A 27,606-nucleotide genomic window follows, 5' to 3' on the forward strand; every position below is an offset into this window, starting at 1 on the left:
CTTCAAAGTCATCAGGCGGCGGGCCGCGCCTCTGCTGCGCCGATCAAGCCAAGAAAGCGAAAGACATGACCATGGGCAGCCTTCCCTTTCCCATTGGCAAAACGGCCGCCTCAGCTTCGGCGAGACTAGCCCATATACTTATGTGAGTCCGTCTTCACCAATCCCGCGCCGCTTTCTGCTCACAACTTCCCGGTTACCATAGCTTTTCCTGCCGTTCAACACCTCGTACACGCTCAAGTGTAATTCGTACGCTAATTTAGACCGCGACTGCCCCATCTATCCCCATTGTATCGCGCGACAATGTTTCCTATGCTCCGTGCGGGTCAGGTCGGTCCCCTTTCCCGATCGTATATCGCTTCCGTCACCGACTAAGCGCGCGGACGGACGACAGCGTCACAAATATGTAGCTAGAGTCATTCGTCGTACTCTGTCTCCGCGTAGCCATGTACGCCCCCTGCAGTCCAAAATGCTGACCACACGCTTCAAGTTCTCTGGCCGTCGCGCTTCTTCGATCGAAAGGTGAGCCTCATCGAAAGCAACCGTGGCATAGAGGGAAGAGCATGCACTCAATCTTCTCATAGCGTTCAATGATCCCCGCGGCCGAGACTCAACTCGGCGGGCCGCTCAAGTTCCAAGCGCCGCCCATAAGCACATCAACACTTCAATGAGACGCTCCCCGGCCTCTTTATTGTCCCCTTCGCGTCACAATTGTCGCTCGGATCAGCCTTTGGTATGCGTCGCTTCTCGACTTCCTTCCTGCCCCGCGTTCAAGCCCGCTCCCGGCTATCTCAACGACAGCATCGGGCGCGTCGGGCTCAAATGCCGCGTGCTCGGAATTGGACTCCCCCTGGACCTCCCATGCGCGTCGCAGGTGTGTCTGCAACTAGCGGGATATACTTCGCGACACAATGTTCACTGATCTGCCATCCTCGCGTTATGTTGCCGGTCACAGCCGAAGTTGAACTTCAGTCACGTGGCATCTGCGTGATCGATCCGGCACCGTCCAGCAAATTTGATTCCCACGCTTGTTTGTTCGCAACCACGACGTCTCGCTTGGCTTTCGCCGTCTTTACTCCCATCTGGGAACACTCTCAGTCTCGCAGCTGAGGCATATCACATTTTTGAAGGCTGTTCTGGAGTTGCTTGGCATCTTCAACTGATCAGCACGACCAGGTCGCTCAACATGTCCGCTTCAGAGTCTTCCTTCATAGCCAATTCCGGTCAGTATAACTCTTTCCCCATTCGTACTCTGCGTTGACTCAACTTCTTTTCAATTTTTAGAATCACGATGTGGAAGCCCTTTGCGGGAAGCCTTTCAAAGCGTCGGAAATGCGCAAAGACTCATCAAAGAATTGCGCGATGAACCCGCCCGTCTTCAGGCAACATCATCTCATATGCAACAAATAGGGGAAGCGCTCACGGTGCTGACCATGGGTAGCCCTGCGCCCGACGATCCACTCAGCCAGGACGAGGAACGAGGCAACCTAGTCCTCGCGGGCCTCGATCTCATGTGCGACGTACTCAATCTCTCGGGCGCGAACGACGCCCATAAGGCCTTGACCGAGAGCTTGTGGCCACACGCTCTCCGATGGCTGACCACCTTCCGGTCGACGGACCGCAGTTTTGCCGGCTTGCGCTTCAAGGGGCTGGACGATGCCAGCCGCGCTGTTGTTGCTGTCACTCGTGTATACCTCACGCTCGTTCGAGCGGATTCAACTATAGCCGGTCGCTTAATAAGGGCCCGGCCTGAATCCATGCAGCACCTCTTCGAGATCTGGCTCGATTGCCCGCTCTACATGTCCGCATTGACCAGGGGCGACGACAGAGTGACGGCGACGCACAACCTCACTTTGGCGCTGGTGGATGCTCATAATGCGCTAGTAGGACCGCAGTCTCAGGAGATCATGGTGCAGTCGTTCTACCATCAGCTCCGATGCGTATCCCCCAGCACCCGCGGCTTATACAACCAGCTCGTCCGCCAAACGCAGTTTCTCGTGCAACTCGCGATCGTCGAAACATCTGAAGAAGTCCTAGTTGCGCACTTCATGCTGCTCACGATTATTGTCTCTAATCCGACATTCCCGCGCACTGGCCCATGCCCCAAAAACGTCATACATGGATTTATTGACGCCGCAGATCGCTGCCTCAAACACGACAAGGGTATTTATGCCGCGTGCACCGCCACTGAGCTACTCGACGCGTGCTGCGTCCTCGACCGCGATAACCGCACGCTCAGGCGCCTGATCGACGCCGGCGCGTTCGACCTACTCCTGCGTATCGGGGCGAAGAGCAGAGATGGGAACGTCGACAAGCTGGCGAAGCGCATAGCGGCGACTTTCTCGCTCGCGTCCTTCCTCCGTGCTTTCCACGCCCGATACCGGCGTGCATTCCCGCTAATGCCTCCTCCACTTGGGCCTCAGTACTGCCACGCGAACTGGGAGCTCGTCATCCATATGTACCACCAGCAGTACGGCTTCTATCGTGGAATGCGCCAGATGGCGCAGTGGAAGAAAACACTGCAATGCTCGCGCGGCGAGGTGAGATCGCATCGAGGAGATAATTCTGTGCACTCTTGACGACTCATGCAGGGCCCGCATCGGCGAACGGTACGGGGCATATGCTCCTGCGGGAACGCGGTTTATTGCTCTCCGATCTGTCAACGTCGACACTGGGAGGAAGCGCACCGCCGGGTGTGCTGCGCCGCGCAGGGTCCATGGGGATTGGGAGGTATGTGTTCCATCGGATATGGCGAGGTGAGGGGCGCTGATATCCAAACTCACAGGTGTCGTCACCCTCAACGACATCCTCCAGATGTGCATGGACGTATCATGCTACATCGATGCTAACAAGGCGAGCCTCGGGCCCCGTGTCCTCCATCTCATCCGCGAGCGCGTGCGCGCGCGGCAGCGCGGGACCCAAATTGAAATCATAGCAGACTTAACTGTGACCATGGGTGGCGATAGGTACGAGGTCAATGCGCGCGAGTCCAGTTTCGGCGGCCTCTTCTCGCCGATCGTCGTCACCGGGGTCCAAATTCTTTTGGGAGGGCAGAAATTTCGCCATCTGCTCCCGATGAACTACGACGTGCACCTTTTTCAGTGATTCTCACGACGGAAAATTCATACAGTACGTCTAGTCCCCTGTACATAGCATGCCTTGGACCAAGTACGAATTATATCTAGGCGCTTCCTGTACCTGCCTCCAGACAGCTTACGAACATCTTTTGAAGTCAGAAGCTCGACATCGCTTGAACTGTGCATTTAGTGTACATAACCGCCCGTTGCTATACCTTCAGCTATCCATTCCTGGTCTCTGCATTGTGAATTCGGCTGTGGTAATGCTTGGGTAATGCGCTTCTACCAGTGCCGTGACAAGTCGCGCAACCGCCATGTGACCGTGTGTCCCACGGCCCGAAATGCTGCTGCAGTGGCAGTTGCATTCGTCCCTGCGTAAGGGGAAGGCGCGGGAGCGCACAATACCGTGTCACAACGTCAATTCGGTACGCTGTCCTTTTCATCTTTTTGGTCGCACAATGCTCAAAATCATCTTTTGCGTCTCTTACAGGTCAAACATACTGGCCGAGTCAAACCATGCGCGTGCGGCTACGCCTTCTATTGCTCGAATCTGTGCCAGCAAGAGCACTGGTACACCACGCATAATACAAGGTGTGACTGCAAGAAGCGAGATGCTATATCTTCTAGTGAGTCGCGCTCGGTTCCTGCCGGTGTCATGCCCATCAGTTGTACTCTAACGGTAAAATAGGTACCCTGAGTCTCAAAGACATTGTCTTTCTTACAGAAAGCGCTCAAGCAGCCATCGCGCGCAACAAACACAGAGTAGTTTCCTTGCTCTCCACCCGCAAGCCATACGCCCACGACGAGCACCCGTACCTCGTTGTCGACCTCTCAGGCGACCAAAGCAAGCATGCGGATATTGACCCACACGGCTGTCGTATACGTGTTGAGGTCAATAATGATACCCGAAGCGAGGTCGTCCTGCCGGATTCCGTCAAGTCGGTCGCAGTGGAGATAGAATTCAGCGTCGGGCGTCGTAAACATGCGCGGGATCTTCCTTTCTCGTATATGGTCGAGGGCCTCGCGGGACCGCGTAGGGAAGGGCACGACATCGGCAGGCTTGCGATATATTCCGGAGCTTGAAAAGAAGGCGTACTGCAGATTCAAAGTATTGTATGAAGATGCGGGACAGCGTGAAGAGCATCACGGGGTCGTTAGCGCTAGCAGATGAGCTACGACCTTGGCTCGAGAGATACTGCTAAACGGTGTAGTCCTTACTCGATGACTGCGTTTTCCATTTCTATCGGTTTGAAGGTTGAGAGCTTGAGATCTCGGTGTCGGACCTCCCAATGCCCCGAAGTTCAACTTGCACCACGTGGTAGGCTGCGTGATCTGCTCGGCTTTCCCCTCAAACCCGACTCCCACGATTGCTTGGCCTCCACCGCCGTCATCTCTCGTACGCGCTCCGGCGTTGATTGCTGCTGTCTGGAGCCATCGACGTTTAAAGCTATCTTTGCGCAATATACTGCGTCCCGCTGCCTATCTATTTCCTGAAAGGTAAGCGGATGATCGTATTCACAGACACAGCGGCCTGCGGAATTCTACGAACTTCCTCCTGTTCGTTCATTCGGCCTGACAAAGTGACAGCGCTTGTCTGCCTAATTCAATTCACTGACAATTCGTTAGTGTAAACCGGTACGTGTCTCAGTCCAAACCCCGATCCAGATCTGTGGTCGCGCAACTGACCGTGTTCTCTACAGATGGAATCAGGTGGCCCCGATCTAGGAGCTGCTCAGCGCGTCCGCGAAGCACGCTTAGGCCTCGCGTCTTGGAGGACGCACCTCGATGATCTTCGAAGACGCATGACCAAGGATGACCCAAGGCCTTCAATGGAGCCTGCTGAGGTGAAGTGCCTGAGCGACGCGCTGAGCGCGCTGCGTGTGGACGATTCTCCTCGAGACGACACCCCCGACCGAGATCCCGACCGGACCAACATCACTCTCACTGGTATAGAGCTTCTGTGCGACACTTACGATTTCATGCGAGCGATCGGCGAATCGGACGACTTCCTGTACGATCTCTGGCCGGCCGTCTTCGACTGGCTAGACAGCTTCCAGCCGATGATACGAAGCTTCGATGGTGCACGCTTAGAGAGATTGGATGAATCAAGTCGCGTCGTCGTCCTAGTCACTCGGGCATATCGCACCCTCATCCGATCCGACCCAGCAAAAGTCGCTCGGTACTTGTACTGTCGTGCTGAGATCGTGCGGCATGTTTTCAAGCTATGGATAGACTGCCCTCTGTACATGCCCGCGCTCACCAGAGGCGCCGACGAGGTGACTTCGACGCATAGTCTCACCCTTACGGTTCTGGACGTCTACAACGCGTTCGTGGAGACGGGCTCAGAAGAGATCGTGACCAAAGGCTTCTACTGTCAACTCCGATCCGTCGCGCCAGACACTCAACAGATGTATGATCGCTTTGTTCGACAGACCCAGCATCTCGTTCGACTTGCCATCACCCCAACGTCGGAGGAGGTCCTGTGGACGCACTTCACGCTTCTTTCCATGATCGTTCAAAAGACACAATTTCCTCGCACGGGGCCTTGCTCTAAGAGCATCATACGCGGCTTCGTTGATGCTGCAGAGCGCTGTCTCACGCACAAGGAGGGCGAGCCCGGTGCGTGCGCTGCTACCGAGTTGCTCGACGCGCTCTGCTTCCACGACCTCGACAACCGCACGCTTCGTCGCCTGGTCGAGTGCGGCGCCTTTGATCTCCTGCGGCATATCGGGGACAAATACGTCACGGCGTCTGTGAAGAACCTGGTGGTCCGCCTCAATGCGACGTTCTCGCAACCATCCTTTCTCCGCGTGTTCCACGAGCGATATCGGCATACCTACCCTCCAATACCTCGCCAGCGAGAAATTGTGTACGGTTACCACGACTGGAGCGCGGTGATCTATGCGTACCACTTGCAATATTTGTTCTATCGACGCATGCGCAGATCAGCTGCGTGGAAGAGCGCTCTACAGTGCTCGCGCGCGGAGGTGAGAAGTACCTGACTACAACACACAAACGGCTTGATACATTCCGATCTCTAGGGTCCGCATCGGCCGCTTTTGCACGGGATATGCCCTTGCGGAGAGGTGGTATATTGTTCTGTAGCCTGCCAGCGCAGACACTGGGCGGAAGCACATCGCCGCACATGCTGTGCGGCCGAGGGTCCTTGGCGTCTGAAAGGTGGGCTTCAACCATGTTAGAAGCTGCGCGACTGCTCACGCACATCCCTCGCCGCAGGCGCCGTCACGCTCAACGATATTACACAGATGTGCATGGACGTCTTCACCTACATCGACGTAAACCGGGAGAGCCTCGGCTCGCGCGTCTTCGAGCTCCTGCGTGAGAGGATGCGCGCGCGGCAGCGAGGGACGCAAATCGAGATCATCTCTGACCTCACCATTGTTTTTGGGGGCGACGTCTACGAAGTTAACGCGCGCGAGACTGACTCGGACAAGCTGATGACGACGACGATACTAACAGGGGTTCAGATACTGCTCGGAGGGGCGAAGGTTCGCCGGATGTTGCCCTTGACATACGACATCAGGTTCTTCCAGTCGACGTCCTAGAAGTGCCGATATACAGTACTTCAATACTTGCTATTCTATGCGTCAGGCCACGACTGTCGTGCTCAAATCACATCGCATTCCCCACGCCTGCTTGTCTTCAACCAACGCAAAGCCAGCACGCAACAGACTGACGTCTCCGTTGTCCGCATCCTACTATGGCATGCCCCTCGAGATGATGAGGACGTACACAATACCCCAACCTTCAGTCATTCACAGGCATAAGCACAGCCCCACTCAAGAGCGTCCATAATCGCCTACTTAAACATACGTAGTCGCATATCAGTAACTACCATAGATACCTGACGTTGTCTGTCTACCTTCGACCAAACCACCAAGCGCCCGCGCCCTCACAGCAAGAAGCACCTTCCTCACATCCTCCAGTACGCCGACCAGACCCTAGACCAGTACATCGGCCGTCAGTGCGTGCATAAGACGATCATGACTCGAATAAAAGAACAAACAAAGACACACCTCACTATCCGCGCCAGGAAGGGCCCCGTCGGGACCTGGCGCAAGGCGTCCAACAGCTCGGCCTGGCGCTCGTCGCGCACAATCTGCTCTTCCATCTCGCGCCGCTCGCGCGCCAGCTGCTCCTCCATCTGACGTCGCTCGCGCACCAGCCGCTCGTCGAGCTCGCGCGCCACCTGCTCGAGCTCCTGCACCCGGCGCTCCGCCTGGGCGGGGGTCTCGGAGCGGGCGTGGACCTGGGATTCGACGTCGCGGAGGTGCGATTCCAGGTCGTGGAGTTGAGCCTGTGCATCGCGCAACTGCGCCTCCATGACTTGGACTTCACCGTCTACATTCGCCAGCTCTGCCTCAAGACCCGCGGCGCGCTGCTCGGCGGCGTGCTCACGCGTCACGGCCTCGAAGGTGCGCGCCTCGGCGGTTTGAGCGCGCTTCTGGACGGCACGGAGGTCAGAGTCGAGCTTCTGCGCCTGAGCGACTGCCTCGGATGCCTTCACCTCAGCGGCGAGCGCGCGCGTTTCGGCCTTGACGACGCGCTCTTCGGCAGCGGCGACGCTCTGTTGGAGTAGGCGGACTGTATCTTCGAGCTGGTGGTTCGACTCCTCCAGCCGCTGGTTAGACTCTTCGAGTTGTCTAATAGCAACTTCACGCCGGCCTTCAGCGTCCCGTAGTCGACGAACGGTGTCTTCCAACTGACGAGTCGCCTCCTCAGCATCGCGCGCGCGGGCCTCTGCAGCAGCACGAGCAGTATCTGCTTCCCCAGCACGCTTCGCCTCCGCCTCAGCGCGTGTTGAAGCCTCCTTCGCCCTATCCTCCGCCTCCCTCGTCCTCTCCTCCGCCATCCTCGCCCGCTCATCCGCCGCGTGCACCCTCCGCGCCGCCTCCTCCTCCAACGCCTCCGCCAGCGCCTCCGCCTCCCGCATCCGCTCCTCCGCCTCCCCCGCACGCTCCTCCGCGTTCTTCGCGCGCACATCGGCGTCGAGCGCGCGTTCGGCGGCCTCTAGCGCGCGCGCGTCCGCATCCTGCGCCCTCGCATCCGCATCACGAGCCCTCGACGTAGCCTCCGCGGCCTCCTGCTCCATCCTGGACGCCCGGTCGCTAGCCTCGCGCGCGACGGTCACCGCGGTCGCCATGCGCTCCTCTGCTGCGAGGGCACGCTCCTCGGCGTCCTCAGCACGCGCATCGGCGTCCTCAGCGCGCGCATCCGCCTCCTCAGCGTGCGCATCCGCCTCCTCAGCACGCGCTTCAGCCCTCTCAGCACGCGCGAAGGCTTCATACGCTCGCCGCGCGGCCTCCCGCGCCTCCTCTTGCGCGACAGTCGCGCGCTGGTCCGCCTCCTCCGTCCTTCTCTCCGCCTCCTCCGTCCTTCTCTCCGCCTGGTCCGCCCTCGCCTCCGCCTGGTCCGCCCTCTTCCCCTCGTCATCTGCCCTCCGTCCTTCTTCATCCGCCCTCTTCCCCTCCTCGTCTGCCCTCCGTCCCTCTTCATCCGACCTCCTCTCCGCCTCCTCGATCGCCGCCTGCGCATCCGCCAGCGCGCGCGCCAAAAGCTTCGCGCCGCGCTCGGCCTCGTCGAGCTGCGCGTTCACGAGGCGGAGGCAGGCGCGCGGGTCGGCGGGCCAGGACTGCGGCGCGTCGGCGTCGGCGGGGTAGGACTGCGGCGCGTCGACCCCTGCGGGCCAAGATTTGTACGCGTCGGCGTCGGCGGGCCCGGGGATCGATGCGGTGGAGGTGAGGTTGTTTGACGTGGAGAAAGGCTGCGACGTAGGTGGTGTGGTGGGGAGGGGTCGCGGTGAGGGCGTGGAGAAGGCGTTGGGGGTAGGAAGGGAGGGGAGGGTCTTCGGCGCATCGACGGGCCACGACTTGGGCGCATCTGCGGGCCATGCATCGGGCGTGGAGAACGGCTGCGGCGTAGAGAACGGCTGGGGCGTCGAGAAAGTGGGAGTGGTGAGGGAGGAATCGTCGAAGGACGGGGAGGACTTGACGTCGAAGGATGATGGCGATTTGCCATCCAAGGACGATGGCGACTGGACGTCGAGCGGCGAGAATGGCTTGTCCTCGAACGAGGAGAAAGGCTTGTCCGCGAACGAGGAAGAGACGGGTGTCGGGGATGGCGTGCGCGGCGGGTGCTCATCGGTGTCGCTCGCGGTGCCGGTGCTGTCGCTCCAGCTCCTCGGACGGCCGGCGCTGGGGGTGGGGGTCAGCACAAGTCCACGTGTGATGGAAATAGGATATCAGGATGAACATAGCATATCAGGTACGCACTCGAAGGAGAACATAGACGAAGACATGTCTAGTCTGCCGGGGATGGCGATTCTAAAGTCGATGGCGATTCTAAGGTTGATGGAAGTGCTTGAGCGTCGAAGATGAGAATGAGAGCAGAGAGCGATAGCGAGCGGTGTGTTATATGTGCTGGCGGAAGGCTGGCGGTAGCGGCGAGGCAGCAGACTGGCGGTGGCGGTGAGGTCGAAGGTGACGATGAAGGTGAGGCAGCGGGGCGGCGTCTGGAAGCTTCAGGCAGCCTGCGCAAAGCTTCAGATAGCGTGCGCGGCGCATGGCGGGTGCCAACAGGGCCCCGGCGCACGCAACCAATACAAGGAGGGCAATTCCGTCGACAGATCTGACGGATGAGGCCCCTCAGATTCTGCGATGAAGCCCGTCAGGTCCTGTGGTGAAGCCCGTCAGAGTCTGCGGTGAAGCCCGTTTCAGGGGCGCTGCGCGAGAGCCGCAGTATTCGCGCGCGATATGAGTGTATAGAGGCACCCATTCCGTGGACATGAGGGTATGCCGTGTCCAGGAGGCTTCTCGCGCGCTATCGCTCGGCAATCGTGGCCGCTTGCTGGTAAGATGAGGTGGCGCCAGCCGGTTGACTGGTGGATGTCAGCATCGGGGCAGCCAGACGAGAGTCAACATACATCAGCGATGACAGCGATCCGTGAGATGAATGCTGCGATCCGGAGGACGTGTAATCAGTGTCGCCCCGGCCTGAGAAGCGAGAAGCCCGTCCTCCATTCATATCGGATTGCGGCTTACGCGAATCGTCGCATCTGACCCTCGCAGGTCATCGCGTCTGACCCTCGCAAGTCATTGCGTCTGACCCTGGCAGGCCATCGCGACCGACCCTCCCAGTTCATCGCATCTGACCCTCGCAGGTTACCGCGTCCGACCCTCGCAAGTCATCGGACTGCCGAGAGCCAACGGAGCCTCTGTTAGTAACGGAGCCTCTGTTAGTAGCGGAGCGTCTGGCAGTAAGATAGCCTTCCGCGCGTCGAGACGTATCCGGAACTTGGGCGCTTAGCGCTGGGCCTACATACGCGGGCGCTTAGCCAACATACACAGGCGCTTAGCCCAGGTTTGTCTGGGAGGTATGGTATACGTACTCGGCACGTCGTTGTATTGCATCAGAGCGCACTCCCGGCAAAGATGGACGTCGCTTTCGCACCGTCGATGTTGGTTGAGCACCGTCAATGTTGGTTGAAGACAAGCAGGCGTGGGAACCGCGACTGTGATGCCGGCACGCGGGAGGCGCCACGTGGACGGCGCCACGTGGGAGCGTCTGAACTCACTCTGAACTTGCGGGACGATCTACTTCGCCATCGACCTCGCCGTATGCCTACTTCGACTTTGACCTCACCGATCGCCCACTTCGACTTCACCGGGTATCCACCCCAACCTCGACTTTGCCGACCTCCTTCTCCCTTGTCGACCTCCGCATCCCTTGCCGGTCCAAGCAGTAACTGCGGCAGAAAAGATCCCGGTGGCTCGACTGGGAGTCCTTGCTCGCTCGATTCGCGGGAACCCTTGCACATTTGATTCGCAGGAGTCCTTGCGCGTTCGATCCGCGGCTACATCCTTTCATTTGCCTTTGTATTTATTTAACTAGACTACCTATATGGTCCCGCGCTACCTAAGTGGGTGCGCGCGGACTCTGTGAACAGAGGAGAGGAGGGGTGATGCGAGGGGGAGAACGAGAGGAGCGAGAGGGGCGGGTAGAACGGGGAGGACGAGAGGGGGTGATGCGAGGGGAGTGGAAGGGAGGAGGAGCGAGAAGGGGTGGTTAGAACGGGAGCGAGAAGAGGTGATGCGAGAGGGGAGCGGGCGAGGAGAAAATGAAGCAGGCGAGGAGAAGAGAGCACTGTGAGGAGAAGGGAGCACATTGAGGCGAGGGGAGCACGGTGAGGTCAGGGTAGGTAGGGAGGTGAGGGGCGAGGGAGCGTGGGGGGAGCACAGTGATCACTGGCAGGACTGCGAAACGGCTGCGCGAGAGTGGAGGAGGACGGGAAGAGGGTAGGTAGGGAGGAGAGGGCAGTGCAAGAGGGGAAAGGATGAGGGGGAGGGATCCTCCATCGAGGGAGACCGTATCCTGCCCTTCGATCGCAGGGAGCGGATCGCCCGACCCTGCGAGAGAAGGCGCATACGCCCTCCCCCCCTCCTTCGAGAGCGAGCGCTCGGCCCTCCTTCGCTCGCTCGCTCGCTCCGCCCTCCCTGCGAGCGAGAGAAGGCGGATACGCCCTCCTTCCTTCGATCGCTCGCTCCGCCCTTGGAGAGAGAGCGGATACGCCCGCCCTCCCTTGAGAAGGCGGATGCGCACGCCTGATTTGAGAGGGAGCGGGGTACGCACGCCCTCCCTCCTTCGAGAGAAGGGAGCGGATTGCTCGACCCTTCTGCGAGGTAGGGAGCGAGGTACGCCCGACCTAAGAGAGAGAAGGCGGAGTACGCCTCTCCTGCGAGAGAGGGAGCGAGGTACGCACGCCCTCCCTCCTGCGAGAGGGAGCGGGGTACGCACGACCTAAGAGGGAGCGGGGTACGCGCCCTCCTTCCCTCATGCGAGAGAGGGGAGCGGATACGCCCGACCTGAGAGGGTGCGGAGTACACACCCTCGACCCTCCTGCGAGAGCCAGGGAGCGGATACGCTCGACCTTCTGCGAGAGAGGGAGCGGCTACGAACGCACGCCCTCTTGCGAGAGAAGGAGCGGGGTACGCAGGCCCCTCTTGCGAGTGGGAGCGGGGTGCGCCCGACCTTTGAGGGAGCGCGGATACGCTCGACCCTCCTTCGAGAGAGAGCGGATACGCATGCCCTGCGAGAGCGAGGGAGCGAGGTACGCACGCCCTCTGACGAGCGAGCGGGGTACGCCCTCACTCCTGTGAAAGGGAGCGATTCCGACCCTTCGAGAGGGAGAGCGGCACGCCCTTTTGCGAGGGAGCAAAGCGGATACGCACGCCCCTCCCTCCTTCGAGAGGGAGCGGAGTACACCTTCATCCCTCTTGCGAGAGGGGGCGGACACGTACGACCCTCCTTCCTTCGAGAAGGCGGATACGCCCTCCTTCGAGGAAGAGAGCGGATCGCTCGACCCTCTTGAGAGCGGGGTACGCACGCCCGACCCTGCGAGAGAACGGGAGCGGATACACCTCTCCTCCTGCGAGAGGGAGCAATACGCACGCCCTCTTGCGAGAGATGGGGAGCGCTCCTGCCCGACACTGAGGAGGCGGGATCGCACGTACGACCCTGAGAGAGGGAGCGGATACGCACGCTCGACCCTCCTGCGAGAGAGAGGGCGTATCGCCCGACCTGAGAGGGAGCGGAGTACGCAGGCCCTCCTTCGACCGCTCGCTCCGCCCTTCCCTCCTACAAGAGGGAGCGGCTTGCCTCCTTCGAGAGGGAGAGGTACGCACGCACGACCTTCGAGAGAGAGCGAAGCGGATACGCATGCCCTCTGACGAGAGGGAGCGGGGTACGCCCGGCCCTCCTTCGAGAGGGAGGGAGCGGATATGCACGCCCTCTTTATAGAGGGATCGGATACACTCGACCCTCTTGCGAGAGAGGGAGCGTGGTACGCCCTCCCTCTTGCGAGAGAGGGAGCGCGGGGTACGCATGACCCTGCGAGAGAGGGAGAGCGGATACGCACGCCCGACCTGCGAGAGGGAGCGGATACGCCTCTCCCGACCTCCTGCGAGAGAAGGAGCGATTCCGACCGACCTGAGAGCGGAGTATGCCCGACCTGCGAGAGAGAGGGAGCGAGCGGAGTACGCTAACGCCGACCTGCGAGAAGAGGGAGCGGATACGCCCGACCCTCTTGCGAGAGGGAGCGGATACGACCCTCCCTCCTTCGAGAGAGGGAGCGAGGTACGCACGCACGACCCTCCTGCGAGCGAGCGGATACGCACGCCCGGCCCTGCGAGAGGCAGCGGATTGCTCCGCCATTCCTTCGAGTGAGAGGGAGCGGCGGATTGCTTGACCCTCCCGCTCGCTCGCTCACGCGCACGACCCTTGAGAGGGAGAGCGGGGTACGCACGCCCTGCGAGAGGGAGCGGTATACGCACGACCCTGAGAGGGGGAGAAGGAGCGGTATACGCTCGACCTGAGAGAGCGCGTTCGGCCTCCTTCGAGAGGGAGCGGATACGCCTCTCCTTGCGAGAGGGGTACGTCCGACCCTCCTTCGAGAGAGGGAGAGCGTAGACGCCCGACCTGAGAAGGAGCTCAGATACGCATGCCCCTCTTGCGAGAGAAGAAGCGGATATGCTCGACATGAGAGAAGGAGCGCATGCACCTCTTGCGAGAGAGAGGGAGGGAGCGGGGTACGCTAACGCCCGACGTCGGAGAGGGAGCGGCGGATACGCACGCCCCTCCCCCGCTCGCTCTCTTACGCGCCCTCCTGCGAGAGGGAAGGTGGATACGCCCGACCCTTCGAGAGCGCCGGATACGCACGACCCTGCGAGAAGGCGGAGTACGCACGACCCTGCGAGAGAGCGGGGTACGCCCGACCCTCTTGCGAGGGAGAAGGGAGCGAGGTACGCCTGACCCTCTTGCGAGAGAGGGAGCGATTCGGACCCTCCCTCTTGCGAGAGAGGGAGAGCGGATACGCGCCCTCCTATGAGAGAGCGAAGCAGATACGCCCGCCCGACCTGAGAGAGAGTGAGAGCGGTATACGCCCTTCCAGGGAGCGGGGTACGCTCGCCCCTCCTGCGAGAGGGAGCGGATACGCACGCACGACCCTGCGAGAGGGAGCGCTCCCGCCCTCTTGCGAGAGAGATGGGGAGCGGATACACACGCCCTCGCTCCTTCGATCGAGATCGCTCGACCCCTCTTGCGAAAGGGAGCGGATACGCATACGCCCGAGCTTGGAGAACGCCCTCTTTCGAGAGAGGGAGCGGTATACGCCCGACCCTGCGAGAGAGGGAGCGGAGTACGCCCTCTGGCAAGAGAGGTGCGCACGACCCGACCTGAGAGGGAGCGATTCCGATCGACCTGAGGGGGACCGGATACGCCCGACCCTTGCGAGAGAGGGAGCGGGGTACGCACGCCCCTCCAGGGAGCGAGAGAGGGAGCGCATACGAACGCCATCTCTGCGAGAGCTAACCCTAGCCCTCTTTTGAGAGAGGGAGCAGATGGGCCCGACCCTGTGATTGAGGGAGGGAGCGGGGTACGCGCGACCCTCTTTCGAGAGGAGGCGGGGTACGCACGCCCGAGGGGGGGGGGGGAGCGGACACGCCCTCCCTCCTTCGCTCGCTCGCTCCCTCCTTCCTGCGAGAGGGAGCGGGGTACGCCATTTTGCGAGAGAGGGAGCCGGATACGCCCTCCTTGCGAGAAAGAGGGAGCGGAGTACGCTAACGCCCGACCTGAGGGAGCGGATACGCCCTCCTTCGAGAGAAGGCGGATACGCACGCCCCTCCAGGGACCGGGGTACGCATACGCCCTTTCGGGGAGCGGCGTACGCACGCCCCTCCCCCGCTCGCTCGCTTACGCGCCCTCGACAGTGCGGATACGCTCGACCCTCCTGCGAGAGAGCGGGAGCGCCGGGTGCGCCTGACCTGAGAGAGTAGGAGCGGATACGCACGACCTGAGGGAGCTCGGAGTACGCTCGCCCTCCATCGCTCGCTCGCTCCGACCCTGCGAGAGAGGGAGCGAATACGCACGACCCTCCTGCGAGAGAGGGAGCGGGGTACGCCCTCTTGCGAGAGGGAGCGATTCCGACCGACCCTTGAGGGAGCGCCGGATGCGCCCGACCCTCTTGCGAGAGGGAGCGGGGTACGCATGCCCTCCTTACCTCGCTCGCTCACGCCCGACCCTCTTGCGAGCGAGAAGGCGGGATCGCCCGACCCTGCGAGAGAGGGAGCGGATACGCCCGCCCTCTTGAGAGAGGGAGCGGATACGCACGCCCGACCCTTCGAGAAGGCGTATGCGCCCGACCTAAGAGCGAGCGGAGTACGCCCGACCCTCATGCGAGAGGGAGAGAGCGGGGTACGCACGACCTGAGAGGGATCGGAGTACGCCCTCCGACGAGCGAGAGAGAGAGCGATTCCGACCGACCCTCCTGCGAGAGAGGGTGCGGGGTACGCTCAACTCTGAGAGAGAGCGGATACGCCCGACCCTCTTGCGAGGGAGCCGGATACGCACGCCCCTCCTTCCCTCGCTCGCTCACTCCTCCCTGCGAAAGAGGGAGCGGATACGGACGCCCGGCCACTCCTTCCCTCGCTCGCTCACGCCCGACCCTCTTGCGAGAGAGAGGGAGCGAATACGCCCCCCATCCTGCGAGAGGGAGCGGGGTACGCCCGACCCTCCTGCGAGAGAGGGAGAGCGGAGTACGCTAACGCCCGAGCTTCGAGAGAAGGAGCGGATACGCATGCCCGACCGCAGGAGAGCGGATACGCCCGACCCTCCTGCGAGAAGGAGCGGATACGCACGACCCTTGAGAGCGAGCGGCGTACGCACGACCTGAGAGAGAAGGCGGATACGCACCCCCTCCTTCTGAGAGGTAGCGGCGCACGCCCTCCCTCCTTCGAGAGGGAGCGGATACGCACGACCCTCTTGCGAGGGATCGGATACGCCGTCCCGCTTGCGAGAGGAAGGGCGGCTAACGCCCTCCTCTCCTTCCTTCGATCGCTCGCTCCGCCCGACCTGAGAGAGGGAGCGCATACGCCCGACCCTCCTGCGAGAGAGAGTGAGGGAGCGGGGTACGCATGCCCTCCTGCGAAAGGGGGAGCGGCTAACGAACGCACGACCTGAGAGAGGGAGCGCATACGCCCGAGCTTGGAGAGAGGGAGCGGATCGCCCTCCCTCTTGCGAGAGCGAGCGGGGTACGCACGACCCTTGAGGGAGGGTACGGATCGCCCGACCCTCTTGCGAGAGGGAGAGCGGATACGCCCGACCCTCCTTCCTGCGAGATACGCACGACCCTTGAGCGCGGATACGCATGCCCCTCCTTTGAGGGAGCGGATCGCTCGACCCTTCTGCGAGAGAGGGAGGGAGCGGATGCGCACGCACGACTCTTCGAGAGGGAGAGCGGAGTACGCCCTTTTTCTCCCTCGCCTCGCTCGCTCGCTCCCTCCTTCGAGGGAGCGGAGTACGCGCCCGCCCTCCCTGCGAGAGAGGGAGCAGGGTACGCCCGCCCTCCTTCGAGAGAGCGGCTAACGAACGCCCTCCCTGCGAGGGAAGGCGGATACGCCTCTCCCTCCTGCGAAAGGGAGCGGGGTACGCCCTCCTTCGAGAGAAGGCGGGATACGCTCGACCCTGCGAGAGGGAGCGGAGTACGCTAACGCCCTCCTGCGAGAGGGAGCCGGATACGCACGCCCTGAGAAGGAGCTCGCTCAAGCCCGACCTGGGAGGGAGCGAGAGGATACGCCCGACCTTCGAGCGAGAGAGAGCGGGGTGCGCACGCCCCTCCCCCGCTCGCTCGACCCTCCTGCGAGAGGGAGCGGGGTGCGCTCGACCCTCCCTCTTGCGAGAGAGGGAGGGAGCGGCTAACGAACGCTCGACCCTCCTTCGAGAGGCGGAGCGGGGTACGCATGCCCGACCTTCCTTCGAGGAAGAGAGCGGATACGCCCGACCCTGCGAGAGAGGGCGCGGGGTACGCTCGACTCTGCGAGAGAGCGGGGTACGCCCTCCTGCGAGAGGGGGCGCTCCCGCCCTCCTGCGAGGGAGCGGATCGCTCCCCCCTTCGAGAGAGAGGGCGGGGTACGCCCCTTTGAGAGAGGGAGGCGGATACGCCCGACCTGCGAGATGGAGCGGATACGCCCGACCCTCTTGCGAGAGAGCGGGGTACACACAACCCTCCTGCGAAAGGGAGCGGTATACGCCTCGCCCTCCTGCGCGAGAGAGGTACGCCCTTCGACCGCAGGGAGGGAGCGATTCCGACCGACCATAGAGAGCGAGCGGGGTACGCCCTCTTGCGAGAGGGAGCGGATACGCCCGCCCCTACTGCGAGAGCGGCTAACGAACGCCCGACCTGAGAGCGAGCGCTCCCGCCCTCGACCTCTTTCCCTTCGAGAGAGGGAGCGGGGTACGCCCGGCCCTCCGTCGAGAGGGAGCGGCGGATACGCCCTCCTTCGAGAGGGAGCGATTCCGACCGACCCTCCTTCGAGAGAGGGAGCGGATACGCACGCTGGACCCTCCTGCGAGAGGGAGCGGATCGTTCGACCCTCCTTCCCTCCCGACCTGCGAGAGAGGGAGCGGGGTGCGCACGACCCTCCTGCGAGAGGGAGCGTAGACGCCCTCCTTCGAGAGGCAGCGGATACGCAGGCCCTCCTTCGAGAGAGGGAGCAGATACGCCTTCCATCCTTCGCTCACTCGCTCCGCCCGACCTGAGAGCCAGGGAGCGAACGCGCCCTCCTGCGAGAGAAGGCGGATCGCTCCCTCCGTCGAGATAGGGAGCGGAGTACGGCACGCCCTCCTTCCTTAGAGAGAGGGAGCGGAGTACGCTCCCGCCCTCTTGCGAGAGAGGAAGGGCGGGGTACGCCCGACACTGAGAGAGAGGGAGCAAGGTGCGCACGCCCCTCTTGCGAGAGGGAGCGCGCCCTCTTGCTTCCTGCCAGAGGGAGCGGATACGCCCTTCCCTCCTTCGCTCGCTCGCTCGATCCTCCTTCCCTCGCTCGCTCGCCCGACCTCTTGCGAGAGAGGGAGCGGATCGCTCGCCCGCCCTTCGAGGGAGGGCGCGGATACGCACGCCCTCCTTCGAGAGAAGGCGGAGTACGCCCTTCGACCTTTGAGGGAGCGGATACGCTCGACCCTGCGAGGGTGCGGAGTACGCCCGCCCTCCTTCGAGAGGAAGGGAGCGGGGTACGCACGACCCTCCTGCGAGAGAGGGAGCGGAGTACGCCCGACCCTCCCTCCTCCTTCCAGGGAGCGATTCCGACCGACCTGAGAGAGCGGATCGCACGCCCTCTTGCGAGAGAGGGAGAGCAGATGCGCACGCCCGACACTGAGAGGGAGCGGATCGCCCGACCCTCCTGCGAAAGGGAGCGGACTACGCCCTTCCTCCTGCGAGAGGGCGCGGATACGCACGCCCCTCCTTCTACAAGGCGCATACGCCCCTTGTGAGAAGGAGCGGGGTACGCACGACCCTCCTTCGAGAGAGGGATCGGGGTACGCCCGACCCTGAGAGTGAGAGCGGAGTGCGCACGCCCGGTCTGCGCGAAAGGGAGCGAGGCACGCCCGACCTCTTGCGAGATCGCTCCCGCCCTCCTGCGAGGGAGCGGGAGCGGATACGCCCTCCTCCTTCGAAAGGGAGCGGAGTACGCCCTCCCTCCCTCGCTCGCACGCCCCTTCTGACCGCAGGGCGCGAGGTGCGGGGGGGGGGGTGGGTCGAGGAGAGCGCGGATACGCTCGATCCCTCTTCGAGAGGGAGAGCGGGGTACGCCTGACCCTCCTTCGAGAGAGCGAGGTACGCCCTTCCCTCCTTCGCGCATACGCACGCCCGACCTGAGAGGGAGCGATTCCGACCGACCTAAGAGGGAGCGGATACGCCCGACCTCTTGCGAGGGAGAGGGATCGGATACGCCTCTCCTTCCTTCGAGAAGGAGCGGATATGCACGACCTGAGAGAGTGAGGGAAGGCGGATACGCACGACCCTCTTTCGAGAGAGGAAGAGCGCGGTACGCCCGACCTCCTTCGAGAGAGGGAGCAAATACGCCCGACCTTGGATCGCGGATACGCCTCGCCCTTCCTTCTTGCGAGAGAGGGAGCCGAGTACGCAGGCCCTCTTGCGAGAGAGGGAGCGAGGTACGCACGACCCTCCTGAGAGAGAGGGAGCGGGATACGCCCGACCTGAGAGGGAGCGGATACGTTCGACCTCCCTCCTTCGAGAGGGAGCGGGGTACGCTAACGCCCACCGTCGAGAGAGAGGGAGCGGGGATACGCCCTCCTACTGCGAGAGAGAAGGCGGATCGGCCTCCCCCTTCGAGAGGGAGCGGATACGCACGACCCTGCCTCTTGCGAGAGGGAGCGAGGGGCGCCGGACCCTCCTTCGAGGGAGAGCGAGGTACGCTCGACCTTTGAGAGCGGAGTACGCCCTCACTCCTTCGAGAGGGAGCGGGATACGCATGCCATCTTGCGAGAGGGAGCGGGAACGCAGGCCATGAGAGAGGGCGGATACGCAGGCCCTCTTGCGAGAGAGGAAGCGGATGCGCCCCTCCCTCCTGCGAGCGAAAGAGGGAGCGATTCCGGCCCTCCTGCGAGAGGGGGGGCGGATACGCTAACGCCCGACCCTCCTGCGAGTGAGAGGGATCGCCCTCCCTCCTTCGAGAGGGAGTAGGCGCGAGGTGCAAGGGAGGGAGCCGGATACGCACGTCACCCCTCTTGCGAGAGAGGGAGCGGGGTACGCCCGTTGACCCTGCGAAGGGAGCGGATACGCCCGACCCTGCGAGAGGGAGCGGGGTACGCGCGCCCTCCTTCGAGTGAGGGAGCGGGGTACGACCTCCCTCCTGCGAGAGGGAGCGGTGTACGCACGCCTGGCCCTGCGAGAAGGGAGCGGGGTACGCCTGACCCTCCTTCGTTCGCTCGCTCGACCCTCTTGCGAGAGAGAAGGCGGAGTACGCCCGACTTGAGAGAGAGAGAGGGAGAAGGCGGAGTACGCCTCTCCCTCCTTCGAGCGAGAGAAGGAGCGAATACGCACGCCCATCCCTGTGAGGGAGGGATCGGATACGCACGCCCGGTCTGCGAGATCGCTCCGCCCTCCTTCTTGCGAGAGCGCTCGACCCTCCTGCGAGAGAGGGAGAGCGGATACGTACGACCTTCTTGCGAGAGAGAGAAGGAGCGCATACACCCGACCTGCGAGAGAGGGAGCAGGGTACGCCCGAGCTTTGAGGGAGCGCGGATGCGCTCGACCCTTGAGAGGGAGCGGGGTACGCACGCCCGACCTGCGAGAGGGAGCGAGGTGCGCATACGTTCGACCCGGCGAGGAAGGGAGCGTTATACGCTCTCCCTTCCGCGAGAGGGAGAAGGATACGCACGACCCTGCGAGAGAGGGAGCGAGGTACGCACGACCCTCCTTCGAGAGAGGGAGCGATTCCGACCGACCTTTGAGGGAGCGGAGTACGCTAACGCCCTCCTGCGAGAAACCCGTTGACCCTGCGAAGGGAGCGGATACGCCCGACCCTGCGAGAGGGAGCGGGGTACGCTCGACCCTTCCAGGGAGCGGGGTACGCTCGACCCTCCTGCGAGAGGGAGCGGGGAGCGGATACGCACGACCTGAGAGAAGGTGTATACGCCCGACCCTTGAGAGAAGGAGCGGGGTACGCCCTCCTTCGAGAGCGAGCGGGGTACGCTCGCCCTCCTGCGAGCGAGGGAGCGGCTAACAAACACCCGACCTGAGAGAGGGAGCGGGATACGCCCGACACTGAGAGGGAGCGGATGCGCATGCTCGACCCTGCGAGAGCGAGCGGGGTACGCCCTCCCTCCTGAGAGAGGGAGCGATTCCAACCGACCTGAGAGGGGAGGGGGGTACGCCCTGAGAGAAGGAGCAGGGTACTTACCTAAGTGGGCGTGCGCGGACTGTGTGGGCGCGCGCGGACTCTGTGAACGGAGGAGAGGAGGGGTGATGCGAGGGGGAGGGGTGATGCGAGGGGGAGGAAGGGAAAGGGAGGGGAAGGGAAAGGGAGGGGAAGGGAAAGGGAGGGGAGTGGAAGGGAGAGGTGATGCGAGGGGAGTGGAAGGGAGGGGAGAGCGGACGAGGAGAAAATTAAGCGAGCTCATGCGCACCTTTAAGTCTACCGCGCGAGGATACCTTCAATTCCACCGCGCGAGGATACCCCCACATTCCGCTGCGCGAGGGCATCACTGCTTCAGGGCGCGCGAAGGATGGAGGAGCAGCAGGAGTGGTGGGGATGAGCGGCAGGAGTGGTGGGGATGAGCGGCAGGAGTGGCGGGGATGAGCGGCAGGAGTGGCGGGGATGAGCGGCAGGAGTGGTGAAGAAGGGTAGGGAGGGAGGCGTGGGAGTGGCGGGGGTGGAGAGAGAGGGGGGGGGGGGTGAGGGAGTGGATGCGCCTCCCTCACTCGAAGGGAGTGGATGCGCCTCCCTCACTCGAAGGGCGCGGGATCCCGCCCCTCACTCAGTCCATCAACTTCCCTCCCTCGCCCTCCTGCCCTCTCCCCATACCCCTCGCCTCGCCTCGCCCTCCTTCTCTCGCCCTCCCGCCCCTCGCTCCAGCCCTCCCTCCTTCCCTCCCTCCCCTCCTTCGATCGCACGCCCCTCCTGCCCTCGCTCGCTCCTTTGCTCCCCTCCTTCAATTGCACGTCCTCCTGACCGCACGGCACGAGGTGCGCGGGGGGGCAGGGTGTGGGAAGAGGTGGAGGGGCAGTGAGGGAGGTGAAGGAGACGTGGAGGGAGTGGGAAGAGGTGGAGGGTATGAGTGAAGAGGGAGGGGTGGGGTATGAGTGAAGAGGTGGAGGGGTAGCAAGAAATATTTACATATCCCGAAGCGTAGAAAAGCAATGGATATCGCGTGGAACAAGATATATATACATCCCGAAGCGCAGAAAGAGATATACAACTATTGGGGAGAGGAGCGCGGTGAGGGCGGTGAGTGAGGGAAAGAGGTGGAGGGGTACGGGGGGATGGGGGCGGTGAGTAGAGAGCGGGAGGGGTATGAGGGAAGAGGGGAGAAGATGTGTGCGAGGAGGGGTATGAGGGAAGAGGGGAGAAGATGTGTGCGAGGAGGGGTATGAGGGAAGAGGGGAGAAGATGTGTGCGAGGAGGGGTATGAGGGAAGAGGGGAGAAGATGTGTGCGAGGAGGGGTATGAGGGAAGAGGGGAGAAGATGTGTGCGAGGAGGGGGAAGGATAAGGGGGAGGGGGGCGAGGAGAGGTGGAGGGGGGAAGAAGTTAGAAGGCGAAGCATGCGCACTCGGAGGCGAAGAACCGGGCGCGCCTGGAGACGAAGGGCCGCCTCGAACTGAAAAAAGTTGTAGTCGTTGGGGCAGAGGCTTTCGTCATCGTAGCAGACGTGCGAGGGCGGTGTGTGTGAGGGGGTGTGGAAGAGAGAGGGAGGGCGGGATGAGCAGGGTGGGGTGAGCAGGGGGGAGCGGGGTGGTCAAAGAGGGGGGGAGCGAGGTGGTAAGAGAGAGGGGATGAGTGGAGAGTGCTCGGACGGCGGGGCGTGAGTGATGGGTGCGAGGGCGAGGGCAGGAGAGTAGTGAGTGATGGGTGCGAGGGCGAGGACAGGAGGGAGAGGAGAGAGGGTGTAGATGTATGGGGAACTGCCGTCGACGCATCGTGTGCGGCACTTGTGGGACGTATGCACCACTGCTGTCGACGCATGCACCACTTCCCTCGACGCATGGCCAGCGTAAAGTACAGTGAGAAGGTGAGCTGGCTGGGACGCACTAAAGCTACGCTGTCTGGGACATACCAAAGCACACGAGGGGTTCTCTCTTCTCCTCCCGTGGGTTACTCGCGGCGTGCGTCTTGGGAGGGGTCGTGGAGTATGGCTAGCGAAAGGACTGATGCGTGCACGGACCGGAGGGTGCGGAAGTGGTTGGAGCCTGAGCACCGTCAACGACGACGATCGACGCCGGATGGTCGGGCCGGGAGTGATCGGGCCGAACAGCCGTTCATCTCGCTCTTCCTTCCCTTCCCTCACCGTCGACCTCCTCGCTCCCACCACCCGCGGACTCGGTAGCTCCATCTCGCCCAATACCATCGCTCGCTGCCTTTTCTTCTCATCCACCTTTCCTCTCATTCACCTTTCTTCTCATTCACCAACGCTAACCCTCCGCATCCAAGGCTCTCTCTTCCTCCACCACCTGCGCTCCCAGCTACTCACCCTCCGCTCCTACCTACTCACCCTCCGCTCCTAGCTACTCTACCCCTGGATCCAAACCCTTCACCGTCTTCCCTCACCCCTCGCGCGTACCGTCTCCTAGCTGCGTCGCTGACGGACTCTTTCGCACCGCGTCACTGGTGCCCTCGCTCCAGGACCCGTCGCTAACGCCCTCGCTTAGCTTCAGGACCGGTCGCTGGTGCCCTCGCTTCAGGACCCCTCGCTTCAGGACCGCGTCGCTGGAGGCCTTCCTCGAACATGCGTGGGACGTCCTCCATCAGCCGCATCTCCCTCCCTCCTCGCCACCACACCCTCCCAGACTCCCTCCCCGCCACTCACTCTCCCTCCGCTCACCCCTCCCTCTCAGATCGGCCGGAGTCGAAGAGTCGGGTGCGGGGTGGAAGGAGGAAGGGCGCGTATCCTCCCTTGCTCGAAGGGCGCGCATGCGTATCCTCCCTCGCTCGCAGGGCGTATCCTACCTCGCTCGCTCGAAGGGGGTAGGGCGGATCCTCCCTCGCTCTCATCTCCGCCGAATCGCTCGCTCGAAGGAATGGCGCGCGTATCCGCCCTCGCTCGAAGGGCGCGCGTATCCTCCCTCGCTCGCTCTCAGGCCGGGCGTATCCTTTCGCTCGCTCTCGAAGGGGGTAGGCGTATCCTCCCTCGCTCGAAGGGCGTGCGTATCCGCCCTCGCTCGAAGGGCGCGCGTATCCTCCCTCGCTCGATGGAGGCGTGCGTATCCTTCCTCGCTCGAAGGGCGGGCGGGCGTATCCTTCCTCATGTCGGGCGGAGCAAGGGACGGGGGCGTGCGAGTGAGCGCGTGATGGAGGGCGTATCCTGCTCCTTCTCGCAGGAGGGCGTATTCTCCCTCGCTCGAAGGGGGGGGAGGGCGTATCCTCCCTCGCTCTCAGGCCGGGCGTATCCCTCCTCGCTCGAAGGGCGCGTGCGTATCCCTCCTCGCTCGAAGGGCGCGTGCGTATCCGCACGAAGGGCGGCCGCATCCGCTTGCTCGAAGGGGGAAGGGCAGGCGTATCCGGTCGCTCGAAGGGCGGGTCCGCCCTCTCTCGAAGGAGGAGGGCGTATCCGCCCGCACTCGCTCGATGGATCGGGCGCACCCGCACTCTCCCTTGAAGGGAGGGCGCGTATCCGCGCGTATCCGCTCTCGCTCGAAGGGGCGCGCGGATCCGCTCCCTCCTTCGCTCAAGGGCGCGCGTACCCGGTCCCTCGCTCGAAGGGCGGGTCCGTGCTCTCGAAGGGAGGTCGTGCGTATCCTCCCTCATGTTGGGCGTATCCTTCCTCCCTCGCTCGAAGGAGGGCGTATCCGCTCGCTCTCTAAGGGGGGAAGGGCGTATGCTCCGCTCGCTCTCAAGGGGCAGGGCGCGCGTATCCTCTCTCCCTCCCTCGAGAAGGGTTAGAGGGCGTATCCTCCCTCGCCAGCTCGAAGGGTGTATCCGCTCTCATGTCGGGCGGGCGTAGCCGCTCCCTTGAGAAGGGCTGGGCGTATCCACCCTCGCTCGAAGGAGGGCAGCCTTCCTCGCTCGAAGGGGCGGGTCCGTGCTCTCGAAGGGCAGGCGCATCCTCCCTCGCTCTCAGGCCGGGTCGAGCGAGCGAGTGAGGGAAGAGCGGAGCGAGGGAAGGGCAGAGCGAGGGGTCGAAGGGGGGAATGGCGTATCCTCCCTCTCCCTCGCTCGAAGGGCAGGCGTATACTCCCGCTCTCGATGGAGGGCGTATCCCCCCTCCCTCGAAGGAGGGCGTATCCGCTCGCTCTCAGGCCGGGCGTATCCGCTCGCTCGAAGGGCGTATCCTTCCTCGCTCGAAGAGTCGAGCGCGCGTATGCGCTCTCATGTCGGGTGGAGCGAGCGAGAAGGTCGGGCGCGGGAGCCGCTCGCTCTCGAAGGAGGGCGAGCGAGCGAGTGAGCGAGGGTCGGGCGTATCCTCCTTCGCTCTCAAGCGGCGTGCGTATCCTCCCTCGCTCGCTCGAAGGGAAGGCGTATCCTCCCGCCCGCAAGAAGGCGAGTAAGGAAAGGGCGCGGGTGTCCGCTTTCAGGCCGGGTGAAGCGAGGGGGCAAGGGAAGGAGCAAGCGAGCGAGCGAGTGAGGGAGGGAGGGCGTACCCGCTCGGAGGGCGTATCCTCCCTCGAGGGCAGGGTGCGCGTATCCGCCCTCGCTCGATGGGTCGGCCGCTCTCGCTCGCTCGCAGGACGTGCGTAGCCGCTCTCATGTCGGGCGGAGCGACCTCAAGGGGGGGAGGGAGGGAGCGCTGTCGAAGGGGGGAAGGTCGCGCGTATCCGCTCTCATGTCGGGCGCGGGAGCGTGCGAGCGGGGGACGATTGGTGGAGCGAGTGAGGGCGAGTGAGCGAGTGAGGGAGGGAGTGAGGGAGCGAGCGAGGGAGGGAGGGCGGGTGTGAGTGGAGCGAGCGTGGGAATGCGGCCGAATCGCTCGAAGCGGGAGGGAAGGGAGGGAAGGGAGGGAAGGGAGGGAAGGGCGCGGGCGAGTGAGGGAGGGAGCGCGGGAGTGGGAAAAGGGGGAAAGGGAGGGAGCGAGCGGGGGAGCGAGTGAGCGAGGGAGGAAAGGGCGGAGCGAGTGAGGGAGGGAAGGAGGGAGGGAAGGGCGTGCGTATCCCCTCTCTCATCCTCCCTCTTCTATCTCACCCTCCTCCCCCAGTATCTCTCTCGCCCTCCTCCCCCAGTATCTGTCTCACCCTCCTCCCAACCGTTCTCGGTTGACAGGCCTCCTTTTGCGCCCATCCTCCGCCCTCATCCCCCAGAAACTATCTCGCCCCTTCCCCGTCTCACCCCCTCTCGTCGCCCCTCGTCTTCCTCTTGCCCCCTCTTCTCACTCGCTCCCTCTTGCCCCCTCGTCTTCCTCTTCCCTCTTGCCCCCTCTTCTCACTCGCTTCCTCTCGTCCCCTCTTCTCACTCGCTTCCTCTCGTCCCCTCGCCCCTCGTCTTCCTCTTCCCTCTCGCCCCCTCGCTCAAAGTCCCCTTCGACGATGCTCCGACCCTCTCGCCCTTCGCTCAAAGTCCCCTTCGACGACGCTCCGACCCCCTCTCGACGATGCTCCGACCTTCTCTCCACGACGCTCCTACCCCCTCCCGAAAGCGCTTGCTCGGCGTCCTCGAGAGACGCCTCGATCAGCTCGCTATCCGCTCACTGATGGCTCGCTGGAGGGCGAGGAGCCATCTGGGCCTGATGGCTCGTTGGGGGACGAGGAGGGGGCAATGCCCTTCTCCGATGTCTATGCGCTCGCGATGCGACCCCTCCCTCGCGATGTTTGCCCTCCCTTGCGATGTAAGCCCTCCCTCGCGATGCTATTCCTGCCTCGCTGCGCTGCTCGCCCGTGCTCGGGCGACCGACGCCCATTAGCTCGTGACGCCCATCAGCTCACGATGGCCATTAGCTCACGGCGCACATTGGCTGGCGACGCCCCCTGCCCTTCCACCCCTCACCGACATTGTCCTCTCTTCCCCTTTCGTGCGATGAATGTAGCTACTTCCCTTTTCGTGCCAGCGACGTGGCTACTCCTTCATTCGTGATAGCGACGAAGCTACTTCTCCTTTCGTGCCTCGACGTGGCTACTGATCCATTCGTCCCATCGACTAAGCTACCTTTCCTTTCGCGCCATTGACGTAGTTTCTTTCTTCACCTCTGTGCTTCGGATGTAACTAATTCGTCATCGCTTTCTGTCGTTTCTCCTCTCACATTTTGCTGTGACTCGTCCCTCCCTCTCCTCTCAAACTTCCTTCACCCTGTTGTCAAAGTTGCACCCTGTTGTACTTCCTTCACCCTGTTGCAAAGTTCAGGATACCGCCGGCTCTCCCTGTTTTTTCGCTTCCCTCAATCGTCCCTCTCGTTTCTCGCTTCCCGTACCCTCCTTTCCCCTCACCTGAAGTAGATTTCGTATGCGACACGGACACCTTGTTTATCGATGACAACGTCCCAGTTCCGGCCATATCCAGGGTCCCGAGAGGTGACCGTATCCGATTGGTTTCGTGGCCGAGGGCGCTTTCGCTTGTTGCCTAGGCTACGACCTGACGAGGAGGTATTCAATCATTGACCGCGCCGCCGACCACGATGTAGCCGCTGCCCGACCACGATATGGCTCCCTCACCACCCATGATACCGAGAACCGACACCCGACCACGACGCCGCCTCGTGTGATTGGCGTGCCCCCGAACTTCATATCGCAGACGATAAACACGAGGACGCGGTGCGTGATGCCTCATCCCTTGCTCATTGAGTCTCATTGCTCATGATCCTCGTTCCGGTTCGCCAGTCCTGTTCTCTGACACAAAGTTCTGCGTACGCGCCCCCTGACGACGATCTGACACAGGTATCGGCGTGAGGGACACAGGAATCGGAATGAAGGACTGATACCAGCAAGCATCGCAATGAAGGGGCGGCGCACTGATTGAATGAGCGGACCGAGCGGCTGTATGCACTGCGATTGCGCGGGTCTCTTCTGACGACGATCG

At 62.8% G+C, this 27,606-nt stretch overlaps 7 protein-coding genes across 7 annotated transcripts; 4 read left to right on the plus strand and 3 right to left on the minus strand.

The window, feature by feature from the left end:
• Nucleotides 1-1,183: 1,183 nt before the first annotated feature.
• On the plus strand, nucleotides 1,184-6,723 carry SCHCODRAFT_01128051 (uncharacterized protein; the record flags this gene model as incomplete). Its single annotated transcript, XM_003031128.3, has 9 exons — nucleotides 1,184-1,220; nucleotides 1,282-2,537; nucleotides 2,589-2,727; nucleotides 2,783-2,963; nucleotides 3,666-3,700; nucleotides 3,763-3,965; nucleotides 4,701-4,709; nucleotides 4,775-6,061; nucleotides 6,275-6,723. The coding sequence occupies 9 exons, from the start codon at nucleotides 1,184-1,186 to the stop codon at nucleotides 6,638-6,640; spliced, it is 3,513 nt and encodes a 1,170-aa protein (XP_003031174.1). The 3' UTR covers nucleotides 6,641-6,723.
• A 146-nt stretch (nucleotides 6,724-6,869) lies between these two features.
• Nucleotides 6,870-9,794, minus strand: SCHCODRAFT_02630203 (uncharacterized protein). Its single transcript, XM_050345573.1, has 3 exons — nucleotides 9,368-9,794; nucleotides 7,112-9,289; nucleotides 6,870-7,036 (listed from the first exon to the last, which is right to left on the minus strand). The coding sequence occupies exons 1-3, from the start codon at nucleotides 9,391-9,393 to the stop codon at nucleotides 7,009-7,011; spliced, it is 2,232 nt and encodes a 743-aa protein (XP_050199828.1). The 5' UTR covers nucleotides 9,394-9,794; the 3' UTR covers nucleotides 6,870-7,008.
• A 398-nt stretch (nucleotides 9,795-10,192) lies between these two features.
• On the minus strand, nucleotides 10,193-10,570 carry SCHCODRAFT_02330396 (uncharacterized protein). The gene is made up of 2 exons (XM_050342390.1): nucleotides 10,483-10,570; nucleotides 10,193-10,408 (listed from the first exon to the last, which is right to left on the minus strand). The coding sequence occupies exons 1-2, from the start codon at nucleotides 10,502-10,504 to the stop codon at nucleotides 10,233-10,235; spliced, it is 198 nt and encodes a 65-aa protein (XP_050199829.1). The 5' UTR covers nucleotides 10,505-10,570; the 3' UTR covers nucleotides 10,193-10,232.
• A 530-nt stretch (nucleotides 10,571-11,100) lies between these two features.
• Nucleotides 11,101-20,734, minus strand: SCHCODRAFT_02582051 (uncharacterized protein; the record flags this gene model as incomplete). The annotated part of the gene is made up of 14 exons (XM_003030744.3): nucleotides 11,101-11,796; nucleotides 11,854-11,891; nucleotides 12,055-12,244; nucleotides 12,323-12,580; nucleotides 12,633-12,728; nucleotides 12,780-14,005; nucleotides 14,092-15,110; nucleotides 15,148-15,290; nucleotides 15,350-15,528; nucleotides 15,585-16,610; nucleotides 16,669-18,325; nucleotides 18,381-19,798; nucleotides 19,861-20,500; nucleotides 20,562-20,734. The coding sequence occupies 14 exons, from the start codon at nucleotides 20,732-20,734 to the stop codon at nucleotides 11,160-11,162; spliced, it is 8,700 nt and encodes a 2,899-aa protein (XP_003030790.2). The 3' UTR covers nucleotides 11,101-11,159.
• A 1,764-nt stretch (nucleotides 20,735-22,498) lies between these two features.
• Nucleotides 22,499-24,658, plus strand: SCHCODRAFT_02330620 (uncharacterized protein). Its single transcript, XM_050342393.1, has 2 exons — nucleotides 22,499-22,678; nucleotides 23,316-24,658. Exons 1-2 carry the CDS (start codon nucleotides 22,610-22,612, stop codon nucleotides 24,465-24,467), a joined length of 1,221 nt encoding a protein of 406 aa, XP_050199830.1. The 5' UTR covers nucleotides 22,499-22,609; the 3' UTR covers nucleotides 24,468-24,658.
• On the plus strand, nucleotides 24,631-26,061 carry SCHCODRAFT_02330592 (uncharacterized protein). Its single transcript, XM_050342391.1, has 4 exons — nucleotides 24,631-25,333; nucleotides 25,408-25,502; nucleotides 25,668-25,743; nucleotides 25,796-26,061. Exons 1-3 carry the CDS (start codon nucleotides 24,850-24,852, stop codon nucleotides 25,716-25,718), a joined length of 630 nt encoding a protein of 209 aa, XP_050199831.1. The 5' UTR covers nucleotides 24,631-24,849; the 3' UTR covers nucleotides 25,719-25,743; nucleotides 25,796-26,061.
• SCHCODRAFT_02330600 (uncharacterized protein) lies at nucleotides 25,980-26,957 on the plus strand. The gene is made up of 2 exons (XM_050342392.1): nucleotides 25,980-26,422; nucleotides 26,532-26,957. The coding sequence occupies exons 1-2, from the start codon at nucleotides 26,189-26,191 to the stop codon at nucleotides 26,757-26,759; spliced, it is 462 nt and encodes a 153-aa protein (XP_050199832.1). The 5' UTR covers nucleotides 25,980-26,188; the 3' UTR covers nucleotides 26,760-26,957.
• Nucleotides 26,958-27,606: the final 649 nt, after the last annotated feature.

This window comes from Schizophyllum commune (genome assembly GCF_000143185.2).
Source record: "Schizophyllum commune H4-8 unplaced genomic scaffold SCHCOscaffold_7, whole genome shotgun sequence".
In the NCBI taxonomy this organism is placed as follows: domain Eukaryota; kingdom Fungi; phylum Basidiomycota; class Agaricomycetes; order Agaricales; family Schizophyllaceae; genus Schizophyllum; species Schizophyllum commune.